The 16,409-nt window shown below is 47.1% G+C and overlaps 2 protein-coding genes across 3 annotated transcripts in view; both read right to left on the bottom strand.

The window, feature by feature from the left end:
• EPG5 (ectopic P-granules 5 autophagy tethering factor) overlaps positions 1–4,177 on the bottom strand; it is a 63,573-nt gene extending 59,396 nt beyond the window's left edge. Inside the window, exons 1-2 of the mRNA XM_060280379.1 lie at positions 4,037–4,177; positions 38–943 (exon numbers count right to left, since the gene is read on the bottom strand). Coding sequence (XP_060136362.1) covers positions 38–943; positions 4,037–4,093 — 963 coding nt within the window. The 5' untranslated portion in view covers positions 4,094–4,177. The remainder of the gene's footprint in view (positions 1–37; positions 944–4,036) is intronic.
• Positions 4,178–6,733: 2,556 nt separating this feature from the next.
• The window catches only part of PSTPIP2 (proline-serine-threonine phosphatase interacting protein 2), a 54,342-nt gene continuing 44,666 nt past the window's right edge, over positions 6,734–16,409 (bottom strand). The window contains exons 13-15 of one of the 2 annotated variants that reach the window (XM_060280377.1): positions 15,043–15,077; positions 12,164–12,226; positions 6,734–10,261 (exon numbers count right to left, since the gene is read on the bottom strand). In XM_060280377.1, coding sequence (XP_060136360.1) covers positions 12,174–12,226; positions 15,043–15,077 — 88 coding nt within the window. In that variant the 3' untranslated portion in view covers positions 6,734–10,261; positions 12,164–12,173. The remainder of the gene's footprint in view (positions 10,262–12,163; positions 12,227–15,042; positions 15,078–16,409) is intronic. The other variant, XM_060280378.1, reaches the window with a different exon arrangement.

Genomic DNA, 16,409 nt, shown 5'->3' with positions numbered 1-16,409 from the left:
TGAACCAGTTTTTAGAAACAAGCTTCGGTTACCCCACCTGGATGGGCTGCTGCTCGTCCTTGAAAGTCCACAGGCGGCTCCTGGCGCTCTGGCAATCCAAGGCAATGGTTTGCAGCGCCGCCTCGGCGAGGAGCAGCTGCTTGCGGCATCGCCAGTAGTTCAGCAGCAGCTCAAAGAACTCGTGCCCGTCCTGGTGCGCCACAGTCCCAAACTCTTCCACGTAGGCGTTGACGTTCTCCAGCCAGGAGCAGGGCTCAAAGACCTTCAGCTGCTCTCGGGTGAAAGGCAACAGCTCCGGCTCTGCCAGGATCTCGGGGTACAGCCTCTCCTTCGGTTTGATGGGAGCAATTGCCGCCACCGCCAGCCTCTCCCTGAACAGCTCGAGTGGGAGATCTGGATAGAGCATTTTGGGAGCGGACTTCTGAACCTGCTCTCCGACCTCTTTGCTAGGGACACAGATTGCGGGAAGAGCCTCTTCTGAAGGATGGGAAACAGACTGTTTGTCACTGCGTACAGTCTCAGTCTCTGGGTCCTGCGCACTCCCCAGCAAAGAAGGCATGCAAGGAGCATTGCTTTCTGACAGGTCGCAGGGTGCCATTTCCCTAGCGACTGCTTCAGCGAGACTCTGAGGACTGGCTGGGTTTCCCCCAATACTTTTCTCCTCCTGCAAATCTCTGCCTGCAAATTCTTCCACCTGGATCGGGGGCTCCGATGGGGCAGTTTCTGGAGATCCTTCATTTTCTACAGTTACCGCACTTGGTGGGACATCGCAGGAATCCGCCACGCTTTCTCTCTCTTTGGCTTCGTTATGGAGCCTGAGCTCTGGAAGGAGTTCTCCCTGGGTGTCACAGGACTGAGATGGTTCTTCTCCTTCTCTAACTGAATCTGGAAGAGACAGCTGAGAGGAGACTCTCTCCTCCTCTTCGCTTTTTTTCTTTTTTTCCTAGTGGAAAGAATTGGGGGGGGGGGAGAGAGCAACACTGAAGAATGAGATTTGAGGAACAAAAGACCCATAGGAACATAAGACGGTCCCTTATGGGGAGTAAGGACATTGATCCATCTAGCTCAGCAATGCCCACACTGACTGGTAGAAACTACCTGGGATTTCAGACAAAAGGCATTCCCTGTCTCACCTAGAGATACCAGGGGTTGATCCTGGGATCTTGTGTATGCAAAGGAGATGCTCTACTACTGAAGGAGTTGCTCAATCACACACAGAGATAGAGATAGATGATAGATAGATGATAGATAGATAGATAGATAGATGATAGATAGATAGATAGATAGATAGATAGATAGATATCCTGATCTACAGACCCAGAGGAAGACTCGTGGGAGTGACTGGGTGCAAGGATACCAAAGAAGAATGCCAAAAAACACCAAAGTGATCGGTATACCTGATGGAGCGTCTCCACCCCCCATTGTTCAGCCTGGACACAGAAGTGAGGCTACAGCGAACCAAGCAGAGGGCCTTCTCAGTAGTGGCACCCGCCCTGTGGAACGCCCTCCCATCACATGTCAAAGAGAAAAACAACTATCTGACTTTTAGAAGACATCTGAAGGCAGCCCTGTTTAGGTTAGTTTTTAATGTTTGATGTTTTATCAAGTTTTTAGTATTCTGTTGGGGGCTGCCCAGAGTGGCTGGGGAAACCCAGCCAGATGGGCAGGGTATAAATAATAAATATATTATATTATTATTATTATTATTATTATTATTATCATTATTATTATTATTATTATTATTAACATCTATTAAAGAAGGTATAGACTTATAGCGAAACAGCCTGTCAGTTCTCCTAGCTTTTGCTGCCAGGAGCTGCCTTGTCTGCCCCTAAGGAAATATTTATGCATTCTTTAGACAGCAAAGAAGCATACATCATTTCACCTGACTAAATGAGGGCATAGGTGCCAAATACCCAAACCTTACAGATAGCTCCCCTTTTCTGAGCTCAGAGCTCAGCACCTCAAGTCCCACAAGGTAACATCAAAGCAATACAAGTAGCCTATATCAAAGCCAGTGAATATAAACATATATGAGCTCACTGCTACAACTATTACCAACCCACCCCCCTTTTACTTAAGTACACCTTTAAATTGATGTTTTGTTTAGAGTGTTTCGTCCCTTTAGAGTCTATCGCCTGTGTGCGTTCCCCTGCTGCAATCTGTTCTTTTATGGCTTGTTAGAGCTGGGTTGTGTGTGTGTTTGTGTGTTCGAGTCTTGTTGTATTTTTAATGTTTTTACTGCAAGCCACCTTGAAGCTGTTGTGACAGGCGAGATAAAAATACCAACAACAAACAACCTCTTGCCAGAAGTGTTTGGCTTGCCACTTCATGGAACACTTCCCCAACTAACGAAAGCGCTTTCTGGAAGGGGGGGGGGGGAGATGAGGAACCTAAAATGCTGAATGCGAGCCAAGAGCCGAAGGAAATGCCATGTGAGAGTCACGTTATTCCCAAGACTCGAGGTTAACTAATGCCACAGATTGAGTTTTTGCCAAACTGGTACCCTGCTGGTACACTGGCTGGGGCTGATAGGAGAATAGCCCAAAACATCTGCAAGATGCCAGCTTGGCAAAGGATGCCACAGATCACGCTGCCTCTGACAGTCATATGTGAGCATATCTGACCTCATTTTTTCTTTTCTTTTCCAGCAGCAAAATAACGCTTGTCCTCAAAGGCCAGGAAGGGAAACCTTAAAAAGCAGCCATAGCATTTCAACAAAAAATCCAGGGTGTGTCCATCAGATTCTGAAGGATACAAGCTCCCTTGTCCTCCCTTGAAGGATACAAGCTCCCTCAAGGGGCGGTTTTGCTTGTCAACAGCCTAAATGGAGCCTCCTTGCCTAAAGACAGTCTACCTGCAGAATAACTAAATGAAGCCTCCCTGTTTAGAGAATGAGTCTCCCTGTGTGCCACCTGAATTGAGAGCTCCCTCACCCCACTTCCTGAGAGGCAGTCTACCTCTGTTATACCTACACAGAGCCTCCCTACCGAGAAGCAGTCTGCCTGTGAGCCGCCTGAATGGAACAAAGCTTGCTGACAGGCAGTCTACCTGTATGATAGTTGAGAGGCAGCCTACAAAATACCTAAATGGAACCTCCAGTATCGAGAAACGGACCACCTAAGTGGAACCTCTCCATTGAAAGGCAGCCTACCTGCAAGAAGCCTTAATGGAGCAGCCCCTATTGGTAAACTACCAGCCGCCTAAATAGATCCTTCCCACTGAGAGGCAGTCTACCTGTGTGATGCCTTAATAGAGCTTCTGCTATCAAAAAAATAGTCTACCCGTAAGAAGTCTTAATGAAGCATCCCCTAATAAGAAACAGTCTACCTCCAAAATGCCTTAGTGGAGCTTCCCTGCTAAGAGGCAGCCTACCTGCGAGATGCCTTAATAGAGCCTCCCCCTGTCAAAAAAAAAAAAGGCAGTCAGCCTCTAGAACAGTGTTTCCCAACCTTGTGCCTCCAGATGTTTTGGGACTACAACTCCCATCATCCCTAGCTAGCAAGACCAGTGGTCAGGAATGATGGGAATTGTAGTCCGAAAACATCTGGAGGCACAAGGTTGGGAAACACTGCTCTAGAACACATAAATGGAGCCCCCTCTAGCCAGGAGCAGCCTACCTGTGAGATGCCTTAATGGAGTCCCACCCACCCCCAACATCAGAAAGGCAGGCAGCCTCTGAAATACCTAAATGCAGTCTCTTCTGTAAAGCAGCAGTCTACCTGCGAGAAGCCTCAGTGGAGCCTCCCTGCTAGGGAGCAGTCTACCTGTGAGATGTCTTAATGACGCCTCCCCTAATGAGAAACAGTCTACCTGCAGAATGCCTCAGTGGATCCTCCCTGCCAAGAGGCAGTCTACCTGTGAGATGCCTTAATTGATTTCCCTCCCACCCACCCACCCAAAAGGCGGCCAGCCTCTGAAATACCTAAGTGAAGCCTCTCCTGTATAGCAGCAATGGAGCCTCCCCGCCGAGAGGCAGTCTACCTGCGAGGTGACAAGGCGCCTGCCTCCCTCCCTCGCTCGCTCCCCGGGTTACCTTGGTCCTTCCCCGGCTGCTCCTCGGCCTGCTCCGGGGCTTCACGGCCTCCGCCATGTCGCCCTCCGACGACCAGGCAGGGTCTCCGTTCCTCCCTCCCCTCCTTCCTTCTCTAGTGTTGTTGCTCTGGTCTCCCGCCGCGTCACGTGGGCGCGAGACCACGCCTCCCCGGCGTACCGTAGAGATAAGAAGAGAAGAATTTTAGAGTGATACTTCCATACACAATTAGAACCACGCCGAAAGTGCGGTTTTTCGTCCTCCCCCCCCCATTGCTTTCTTATTTGCTTGTGTTGCTTTTCTCACCCCGCACCTCCGGGCTGCAACCAGGAAGCCTAGCCTCCAAGTCGAGTCACGGCGCCCGCTCTACATTTTTAGTACATCTACGGCCACTCTCATTTCCGCCAATCGCTGCCGAGCGAGACGCGGAAGCGACGGGCGGCGAAGATAAAAGGGGGCGAAATAGCGCTAGGAGAAGGGGACGACAGAGGACGAGATGGTTGGACAGTGTTCTCGAAGCTACGAACATGAGTTTGACCAAACTGCGGGAGGCAGTGGAAGACAGGAGTGCCTGGCGTGCTATGGTCCATGGGGTCACGAAGAGTCGGACACGACTAAACAACAACAACATAGCGCCCGCGGTTCCGGCGATCTGTTCGCAGCAGCGACATCTGGCGGCGTGGGGTGGGAATGGCAATTCTATGAAGGTGTATAACGGCGGCGATTACTGTGTTCCCTGCTATGTTGTTCTGCAAAAAAAAAAAAAAGAATAAGCAATGTCGAAGGCTGCGAGTCGTGCCTTTAGACTTTATAACTAATCTCCTTGTAATCTTAGATATGCATGTGAGAAAGGGTTGACTGATTAGAATACTTAGTGCAGGAAAGGAAACTGCACGTGCCCAGAGACAAGACTGAGACGCAGTGTTATAGCAGCATCTTAAAACAAATCTCAGCCTAGGCTCAAAATTAAAACTATCCACTTTTTAAAATATTTTTTTACAATTAAGCTGCATAGAATTTTTTATGACATTTATTGCAATGACTGGCAAAGGATTATTTTGGGAAGTTGCACAGGGGCCAATGAGCACAGGCATTTTTGCACTTTTTATTTTATGTCCTCTCATTTCCAAAGTGCCCATGAAAAAATGTGGAATGAGGAGGGGTGGCGAAGTGTGAGAAGTCAGTGATTTGGAGGAGAACATAAAATGGACAGCAGAGAATCGGTGGAAGTGCAGAAAGCTTGCTGTCCACATTAACTCTCATGAGTTGGCTGGGTGCAAAGGAGTGGGGGGGAGGAACCAGCTGGGGAACCCCCAAGGCCACCCCCAGGGAAAGAAGGCTCGGAGTCAGGGGATTGGGGGTGGGTCAATGTTGAGTGGTCAGAGGGAGAAGCCTGGGAGGAGGGAAAGTGTCGGAAGCTGAAGGGGCAACAGGGCTTAGTGAGCTGGAAGAGTCTGTGGCAGAGAGCAGTGCAGACCCTGAAGCTGGAGAGGAGGCAGAGTTGAGGCAGGCTGCTAAAAACCCAGGGAGTCTCCCCCTCCTGCTGCAACCAGCTCCCCTCCTCGCTGGTCTCCCAGAACATGCGGAGAAATGAAGAGTGGAGATTGATTGTGTGCACAGTCTCCAGTTGCTTGGGAATAAACCCTGGAGAGGAAGGGACTTAGGCAGCGGTGGGAAGGCTGTCCTCACAGCTGCAAGACCTACTCGGGAAGAGTTGCAGTGATCACTAGGGCCTGTGCTGCTTGGGTTGTTTTGAATAGAGAGTTAACTTCATGGACACTGTTGCTTTTTAAATTGCTGACCTATAGCTGACACTGTTCCTGACATATTCTTCCATTTATTGCTCCTTCAGCCACCCATTAGGTAGAGCAGGTGGTGTTATAAACAAAATCTGCCCTTATTCCCTTTATGGGGTACACAGGAGCCCTTGTAGAGTCCTTTGTAGGTTCTCCATCTGTAGGAGAAAATAACAGAGGCCAGCCAAAGAATATTGAGAAGCAAAGCAGCTAGTAAGTCTGATCTTTAACAGGGTGCTCCCTCACAGGCAGGAGAAAGGAGGAGGACCCAGAACTAAAGCATGCCTGCCCTTATATAGACATTTAAATTGCCCACCCTGGAGTCCAAGACCACCCCCAGAAACATCATACATACTGTACATCACAGAAGGGGTGTAGCCCAAGACCACCCCCCAGATACATCATACCTACATCACAGAAAAGGGCGGTCTACAACAGAAATCTGAGTACTTTGCCTGTCTGCCAGGCTATCTGATAATGACTTCTCCGATTGCCCTTCCTGGTAGTCCTTTGAGATGCTAATCACTTTAATTCCTGAGACAATGGGAAGGTTCCCTCACCTCCCCCCTCCTTGCAGAGAAACATTTGGTCAGTTTGGGAGTCAAAATGGTTTCAGGACTGTCTTCCTGTACTGTTTTCAGTCATTGGTTTATATATTTATGTACAGTACGTGTTTGCCTAGTACATTTATGAACATTTATATCTAAGACTTAACATTCTTATAACAGAATAAAGAGTTAACTTCACTGACACCGGTGGTTTTTTAAAATGCTGGCATATACCTGACTGTTCCTGACATATTCTTCCATTTATTGCTCCTTCAGCCACCCATTTGGTAGAGTAGGTAGGGCTCCTCAGGCCCAGAGGACTGAAGGGGTGTGTGTGTGTGTGTGTGTGTGTGTGTGTGTGTGTGTGTGTGTGTAAACTAGCCAGAAATTTACCCCAAACAGAATGTGACTCCCCAGGCTGCAAAAGTTTCCCAGCCCTTGAGTACAGTATGCAAACGTGGGCCCATTTCCAGTTGTGATCGTATTTGTTTTGCTCTCACAGAAAGGCAAGCAATTTCCACGCATCCCCGTTCCTTCCACAGCCAGAAACTCGCAGGCTATTAATGGTCACCCAATCTCTTATGTGAAGCAATTTCAACACAGCAAAGCATTTCAATGAACCAAAGTCTCACAGCTTAGTGTGAATTTTTATTAATCCACATTTTATTAATCGCCAGCCCTAGTAGCTGGGAAACAAATCAGCAACTCTTTCCTTCAACCATATTAAAGAAATCAAATAATTAAAGGGGTGGAGGTGGGGAATCCACTGAGAAAAGCCAATTCTGAGAAATCCATTTCTTGCATCTCTTTTACCTTCAGTAATAAATTTGGAGTTGGATTAAATGGGATTTTGGGTCCCCTCTAAGCTGGATTTCTGCAAATAGGAAAAGGCACTGCAAAAGTGTTCAGACCAGTCTCTCTATTGACTCGAAGGCCCCAGCCAAGTTTATTGAGTGTCTACTCTGTTATGTTTAGCTTGGACCATACTGTTTCATAGAAACCAAATAGCCAAAGAGCTTCTAGAAGGGGAGGTTTTTGCATGCAGCAGGTACCAATAGTTCAGGCTTCCTCAACTTCAGCCCTCCAGATGTTTTGAGACTACAATTCCCATCATCCCTGACCACTGGTCCTGCTAGCTAGGGATCATGGGAGTTGTAGGCCAAAAACATCTGGAGGGCCGAGGTTGAGGAAGCCTGCAATAGTTCAACCCCAAAAAAATTCCAAGGAGGTTTGAGAGCATCTCCTGTCCAAAACTGAGCTAGCTGGACCAATGGTCTGACTCAATACAGTGGAACCTCGGGTTGTGGACGTAATCTGTGACGGAGGCACATCCGCAACCCACAGCGTTCGTAACCTGCAACGCTGTGTCTGCACACATGCGTGACGCGATTTAGTGCTTCTGTGCATGCGCGAGCGGCAAAACCCGGAAGTAACCCTTTCCGGTACTTCCGCGTTTCCCACGGTCCGCAACCTGAAAACATGTAACCCGAAGCGTTTGTAACCCGAGGTACCACTGTATAAGGCAGCCCCCTAAGATGAAGGGGGCAGAACTCTCCCCTCCCCAGGCTGGAGGTGATGTCATTGGCAAGAGAACAGGGCTGTCAACTGGTGGCGTAACTGGGAACCGCAAACGGAAAGTGAGCCTGATTTTGCCCGCTGTCCCAAATCCAAAGCTGTCGATTTGGTGGTCCCTCTACAAACCCAACAGGGAAGTTAGGTGTGCTGAAGTATTAATGCTTTAAGCCCTTCCATCTTATGCTGTGCTTGCAGCACTAAAGTGACCTCTCTGGGGCACAAGCCTGGGCAGTGCTTATGGGGTTGACAAGACCCTCCTCTCGGCCTCGCTGATGTGGTCCAAAGGAGAGCAGAGCACCAGCCTGGCTGCAGGACTTGCCAGAAGGAGGCATTCAAGATGCCATCTGTCTTAGGGACTCGACATAAAACCATAAATAAAAGGCACCACTAGCCTCCAGTTACTTCCATTCCAAAGAAGTAACTGCGTTCCCAGTGCTTGGGACCACAAGATATCCCATCACGCAGAGAGATTTGGGCATATATCCAAGACCTTCAGTATATGCCTCTCAGTTTGGAACCTAAATTGAGAAACATCCTAGGGAAAGCCCTTTTCCCAGACCTGCTGAAATCCAGTTGCGGAAATTGACCACAGAGGCCAGGCAGAGGGCTAATGCAGACTGCCCAGACAACACACATAACACTTCCCTTGGTGTTGTAGAACGAGGAAGCAATGGTTAACACTACTTCATTTTCGAGAAAACGGTTGCCAGCGCTAAAGAGAGGGATGGATGGGGAACTGCAGTCAGGATAACCAAGTTCTGCAAGTGAAATAAAAGGTTTGCCTGCTTGCACAAACAGGTTTGGTTTGGTTGGAGGTATTTGTTCTTCCTCCCCCCCATGAAGAATCTGGAATGCTTTGAGTCACAGGCATGATACCAGCAAGGGCCCCTCCAGAGTGGAGGTTTTTGTCGTTGTCGTTTCGTGGGTCTGTTCTGCAGGATGTCGTTGATGCAGTAATAACACATTTGCGGTGGGTTTATGCTAGACTAAATCATTCTGCACATCATTCTGCTTCCTTGGTTGGGCCACAATGCTCCCCCCCCCGCAACGTTGTCACACTATTGCTGCCAGGAGGGGAGCTCTTGCGCTATGACACAACACAAGTGGGACGACAAAAAAATTAAAACAGAATCTTTCTGGTATTAAAGTTGCAGGATTCCAGCAGGAAATTGCAGGACACATCAGTGGCACATCAGCCCCCCCAAACCTAAGCAGGCAACAGAAGTATTAATAGCGGCACTGCAAAGAACTGCCCCGATACCACCACGAGTGCACCTGGAGGGGTGATGTGTGAAGGAAGCCCCAACTATGCCAGATAACCAGTGGCTGCCTCATTCCCACATTCCCACATTTCTCTCACAAGGCAATGCTTTAAATGCAGGGTCTTGCCAGAGCTAACGTAAGGAATGAAACTGGGCACGGGAGAAGGGATTGGAAGCCATGGGGAGAGGACAGAAGCCTCACTCTGCGGTTTTCTCTGGATTGCAAGCCTCTTCCTTCAACAAGCCGCAGCCACATGTTTTCCACCTCTCAAAAAACCATGAGGACTAGCAACCCTTTGCCTTTCTTTAAAATGAAAGGATTGTCAGAAAGCTGCATTCTGCACCACCAGAGTTCACGCAGCAGTGGAGAATATGAAGTACTCCAGATGTTAGCGCCATTATCTGATTTTGACTTAGAATCATTGAAAGATGGAATCATTTAAATGTTTGAATCGTTCAGAGTCCTTCAGTTCTGGACCTCACTAGACTCAGATTAATGCCATCTCCCTCTCCCCCATCCCACCCTGCCATTTTCACTCCCAGCAAAACTTGCCTTCACATAAGCACCCCAGTTCCTGAAAAGAGTTCAGGACAACATAATGGGATTATCTCACTTTACCGTCACAACAACCCTGTGAGGTAGGTAAGGTAGATAGCAGGCAATGTGCCCAAGGTCATCCACTTATGTATTTTCACTATTAGATGAGGATCTGAATTCAGGAGTCACACACCGAAACCCAATGGCCGAGACATGACACTGCAGCAACTGTTGAGCACTTAAGGGTATCCCCCCACTCCCCCTCCTTGAAATGAAAAGTCTTTAGGATTTGTTGTGAGAAAAGCCAGAGTTTTTCCCCCGTCGCTGGCGCACGTCCTCCATTGTGAATGAAATAATCTCCTCTGGAGATCTTGCTTTTAAACAGTCCAGTAGAAAACACAGTCATCGGGGACGGGAGAGTGGAGAGCAAAGCCGCAGCTTTTAATACACTGTTATTTTCTCACTTGCTTTCCTCAAGGAGGGACAGCTGGGCAGAACGGCTTCAAGATCTGGAGAAAAGAAGGATACAGAAAGTGAGCAAAGTGCATCTAAACCGAAGGAAACTTCTGAGAAGGTCAGGCTCCTGCAAGCTTTAGCGAGTGCAGAATGGCAGAGTCCACATCCTGGAGGTTGCTGGGAATCAATTCTGTGCTGAATGAAATGACTTCTAATTCATTTTCGGACCAAGCTGGAGGGTTTCTTACAAGGGCGGAGGAACCGCCAACCGAAGGGACAAATTTGGCCCGCCAGCCCTCCCCATTTGGCTTGCCAGGCCTTTAGGGGAAAGCCCAGTCCACCTGCCCTAGATGATGTCACTTGTGGGGAGAGGCTTCAAAGGAACAATCGGGAGTGGGGTCGCTAAATGCTCATCTGAGCTGAAACAAGGCTCGCTTCCAATGGGCGGTCGGTGTCATGAGTGGCCCAGCAATAACTCACACGGTGTCAGTGAAGTCAACTGTTTATTTGAAGAAACTAGGTCTGCTCAGGAGAGCACAGCAGCTCTTCTCGGTAGGTCTTGCCCTTATGAGGCAGCTGTGGAGGCTGAGGGTCCCCAACTTCCCACAGCTGCCTAAGTCTCCTCCTCTCTGCCCCCCCCCCGAAATCTGAGACTACGCCAATGCAGCTGTTTCTGCTCCTCCCTCTTCATGCCTCTTCTGACCCTGGGAGACTGGAGGGGAGGGGAGCTTGTCGCAGCGGGAGGGGGAGACATCTGTGCCTCCGAATCTAGCATGACAGTAGGAATGTGCCTTGCTCAAGTAAGGCGAAGCAGATCGAGGGAGAGACTGGATGCCAGGCCAAGACCAGCCAGCCCCTATGGAAGGAGGAAGGAGCCTCGACCAAAGAAGATGATGAAGAAAATAAAGATGATTGGCAAAATAAATTACTGAACTACGCAGGGCATATTATTACAAAAAAGGATAATTGCTCAATGCATATTTTTCAAGCTTTGTGTACAGACTTTTACATTAGTATAACTTCTAAAAGTCACTTGTAATAAGTTGAAGGTTTTAAAATTGGATTGTTAAGTATATAAGGTTTTATAGACGTGCATGAACAAGTATATTATAATGGAATCAAGAGGGGGAGTGGAGGGAAGTCGACCCCCCCAATAATAATAATAATATTTTATTTATACCCCGCTGTCCCCAGTGAGAGCTGGGCTCAGGGCGGCTGACATCAATAAAATTACAATAAAACGTAAAAGAAAGAAAAACAATTGATTAAAATGCAGATTAAAATACAATTTAGATTTAAAAATTGTTTTAAAATGCAGCCTCATTTTAAAATGGCCCAAATCAAAACCCAAAGGCCAGGCGGTTTAATCTGTTTATGATCTTTTTCAGAGAGAGAGAGAGAGAGAGAGAGAGAGAGAGAGAGAGAGAGAGAGAGAGAGAGAGATGTATGCCTGTGTAGGAACATCTGGTTTTGGTGTGGCTGCAACGAAGCCTATTATACAAAGCAATACCTGAAGGACCACCTCTCTCATACGAACCAACCTGGACCCTGAGCTCATGCCCTGAGGACCCTCTTCACATGCCTCCATGAGAGGTCCGGACTCGGAGGGTGACAACATGAGAACGGGCCTTTTCTGCGGTGGCTCCCCATTTGCGGAATGCTCCCACCCAGGGAGGCCCGCCTGGCACCTTCATTACATATCTTTAGATGCCAGGCAAAATCTTTCCTCTTCTCCCAGGCCTTTGGATAATTGATCAATCTATGACCTATTAAACTGGGGTGGGTGTGTGCGTTATTGCATTTGTCTGTTGGGCATTTTTGCATTTTTATTTTGTAAACCGCTCTGTGACAAAGAAATTTAATAAAAAATAAGCCGTGGATGACGGGACGAAAAACAGGCCCGGCGCTGTTGCATCCCACCCTCAACAAATCCCTTTTGGAATCAACAAACTTACATTCTCTGGGCTAGTGGTGATGTATTAAACTGTATCCATCCACAGTAGAGTATTCAGGGTCTACTGTAAGAAGCAGATGAGCAATAAATTAGCATTGCAAAAGATGGAAAGGGCACGTCCGCAACAAGACGGCACAACTGCCAGGAATACCCCCCTTCTACTCAGGAACCCCACAATTGCGGTCCTGAGAGGGGAGTCTCCTTGTGGTAGTGGCCCAGAGGGCCATAAAGAATATGATAATGTGAATCCCTATAAATCCTAGACTATGCTTGTAATAGAGAAATTATGGTAACCTGTTGCTTTAAGAAACTGATGATTTGGCAAGATGCCGTCCCTCATTGGGACAGAAGGACAGCTAATACGCCAATCACAAAGATACAGCTCATAAGCTAGAACCTAAGTTGATACATGGTACAAATGGCTACACGTAACACAGGTTCCCAACATGCATACTAACACAACGTAACAGATCACGGTGAGAATCAAAGTTTAGTCCGCAATGCTAATTGCGCATGCGTATTAAACATGAAATGAGTTAATGATGTACATGATTGGTTAAAATTGAAATCCTTTGTTTGAAATGTTATAAATACAGTTACAGTTAGGGTTACAGTTTTGTGAAAAGATGGCCAACTATCGCCCAGTCTCAAATCTTCCATTCTTGGGCAAGGTGATTGAGCGAGTGGTTGCTGAACAACTTCAGGCACGCCTGGAAGAAGCGGACCATTTGGATCCCTTCCAGTCAGGATTCAGGCCTCATCATGGGACTGAAACTGCCTTGGTCGCACTGGTCGATGATCTCCGGCGGGCTAGGGACAAAGGTAAGAGCTGTTTCCTTGTTCTGCTGGATCTCTCAGCGGCTTTTGACACCATCGACCATAACATCCTTCTGGATCGTCTAGAGGGTTTGGGAGCTGGGGGCACTGTCATGCAGTGGTTCCGCTCCTTCCTCCTGGGCCGTGTTATTATTATTATTCGACTGTAACCTATTGCTTTGCAATAAACAACAATGGACTCCTAAACTCCTCTTGTCTCTGAGTTTTATTGGCGCAACTCAGAAGATAAGCCATTTTTGGCTTATAACATTTTGGATTACAGCATCCTGACCTCTAGCAAAGGGTTCATCTGGAGGACCCGTTTATTGAGCATGCATCTTGCTTTGCTAATGCCAAGGGTGCCCAAACTTTTTTCAAAGAGGGCCAGATTTGACGAAGTTGTTAAGCTTTTTGTTGTTAGATTTTTTAAAAAACAAATTACCCCAAGTTGTTGAGCTTTTTTTAGGATTGAAGTTGCTGAACTTTTTTTTTAGGGTTTTACCCCAGGACATATACTGCCACGGGGGCCAGATTAAATCAATCGGTGGGCCGGATTAGGCCCCTGAAACAGACTTTTGACATGACTGGCTTACACAGAGGTTAGACAAGCAGTTCCTGAAACGGGACAGTTATGTAGGGGGCACACACTAAGAGACAAGGGGGTAACCGGGTGGAGGTGTAAATGAACAGCGCCTGTATCACTGGATCACATTCATCGCTTTTGTTGAGTCCGTTAAACTAAATTGTTTCAATTGGATTTTGAATGAATGTGCAATTGTTTTGAATTTTGCAGTCTTGTTTTCTTCCTTAGTGGGCTGGGCAAACCACTATTTTAAGCAATGCTTTTTATAGGGTTGGGTAGAGGGAATCGGAGGTGAGTTTATGGAAGCAAGAAAGTGGCGGCTACAAAAACTTCGGGAATCACTGGGTTTGACTCCATCCTGTCATTACTGAGCATTTGTTGGGAGTTGTTTGCAGGGAGGTTATACGAAAAAATAGCATTCGTCCCGAATTCATCCTGACTTGCTTGCATCGTGGTTATGCATCTTCCCAATAAAAATTAGCTCATCTCACATTTTTCAGCTAATCTCCCCATCAATTTCTGAACCTTAAAAAAAAGCGGGTTTGTTGCACGTGGGAGACAGAGCACTTTAATCCACTTTAAGTGTTCGAGCAAACCTAAACTTTCTGGTATGCACTTGAATTTCTCCCAGAAAATACTGATACTGGAGGTGAGCAGAGAATTTACAGCACCATCATACTAAAGGAATTCCCAGAGTTTCAGGGCAGAGCACGATGGTGGGGATCTGTGTTGGCTTCCCCCCCAACACAGTATCCGACAATATCCAGTATCCGACAGTATCCAGGCAGTTGGCTTAGGAGATTCACCCTCCCTACCCTCACTTTGTTTAATGTTTTCTTGTTTGCAGGTTAACTTTTTCTTCCTGTTTTGCAGGCGCTGCTACTGTCTATGGCTGGTTGCTGTTGAAGGACCGGGAAGAAATTTTCCTGCATTGGCAGGTTTTGTCTTCCCCGTAGCAATTCGACACAACTTTGGCGGTTATGGCCTTGGGTGGAATCCTTTAGTCTTTTCTTCCCTATATGGGGTGGGGGTGTGTGAAGTGGTGACTCACCCCCCTGCGGCGGCGATTCCAGGCTCCCCCTCTTAAAGCGGTTATATATATATGGGCGTCATTGGCCATACACTGAAAGGTCGTCAGTGAACTACCCTGCGTGCGGGGATATGGCCTTGGCTGCCTGCTACACTTACGTCTCGCAGAACACCCCCATATCCCATTTACCCTGATGAGCCCGAGTTCTCTCCCCCCCCCCCCGGCTGGGGGGGCTGGGAGGGATACATGCCCAAGGCTTAAGCCAAGGTCTTCCTACATTCGGAAGTTTAATAAAGTTGTGGCCTGATTTTAATTCCATATAACGTTGTCAGAGTCTTTATTCCTTCCTTATGATCCCTGGGGGCTGGGGCTGTCACGCAAAAAGAAGCAGCCGTAAGATTCTTTAAAAAAAAAATGCAGCTGGTTTGGAAGAAAACTTCTGGTTGCTTACATGGCCCGCTGGAAGGAACAGGTAGCTTTGGCCTCCTGCAGAGAGAGAAGAAAAATTCACTTGTTTTTTTTCATTTGTTGAATTTCTATACTGCCCTCATTTTAGGATCATAGCGAAGTTTGCAGTATAAAAATACAGTAACAAACAAAACACAGTAACAAACAAAACAATCTCACACTCACACACACACACACACACACACAGTTTTAAAAGGCCATTGATTATTTAATTAGCCAAAAGCCTGGGAGAAGAGGGAAGTTTTCGCCTGGCATCTCCCTGGGGAGAGCATTCCACAAATGGGGAGCCACTACAGAAAAGGCCTTGGATGGTGATTGCAGGGTCTGGGTTGGTTCAAATGAGGTATTGTGGTCCTGAGCTGTTTAAGCCTTTATAGGTCAAAACCAGCACTTTGAATTGGGCCCAGAAGCTAATTGGCAGCCAGTGCAGTCAGGCCACGATCATTATAATACAGTTGAACCTCAGTTTATGAACACCTCGGTTTACGAATTTTCAGTTTACGAACGCTGTGGACCCATTTGGAACGGATTAATTCACTTTCCATTACTTTCAATGAGAAAGTTCGCTTCAGGTTATGAACGCTTTAGTTTATGAACAGACTTCCGGAACCAATTAGACCCATGCTTCAGGTTAAGTACGCTTCAGGTTGAGTACTCCGCGGACCCGTCTGGAATGGATTAATCCAATTTCCATTACTTCCAATGGGAAAGTTCGCTTCAGTTTATGAACGCTTCAGTTTAAGTACTCCATGGACCGTCTGGAACAGATTAATCCACTTTCTATTACTTTCAATTGGAAAGTTCACTTCAGTTTATGAACGCTTCAGTTTATGAACAGACTTCCGGAACCAATTGTGTTCATAAACTGAGGTACCACTGTATGCTCAAACCGTCTTGCTCTGGTGAGCAACCTGGCCGCCGAATTCTGCACCAGCACGAAGTTTCCAAACCGTCTTCAGAGGCAGCCCTACATATAATGTGTTGCAGTAATCTAACCTAGAGGTTTATTAAAATACTTAATAGAATTCAGCTTTTTTTGGGGGGGGGTTGTTCCACTCGTGTCAAAAAGCCTTCTAAGCGGTTTACAACTATAAAATTGATCCATAATCACACCTGCATGTTAACCCAGGAACAGACAGACAGTCTGCACTAGTGAAACTGTGAAGCTCCTTTTCTATTTTTATTCTTGCCAAGATGTGCAATGCCATTAATACCACCTTATATTTATACTACTGAAAGGTTGAGGGGTTGTTGGTTTTTTGCATGTTGCTACATTAGCTATTATATGCCTGTTGTCTTTGTCCATGGAGTTTCCTTGGCAGGGATACTGGAGTGGCTTGCCAGTTCCTT

The sequence above is a fragment of the Zootoca vivipara genome, chromosome 11, assembly GCF_963506605.1.
Source record: "Zootoca vivipara chromosome 11, rZooViv1.1, whole genome shotgun sequence".
NCBI classification, from domain to species: Eukaryota; Metazoa; Chordata; class Lepidosauria; order Squamata; family Lacertidae; genus Zootoca; species Zootoca vivipara.
This window is presented reverse-complemented; position numbering and strand designations above follow the sequence as displayed.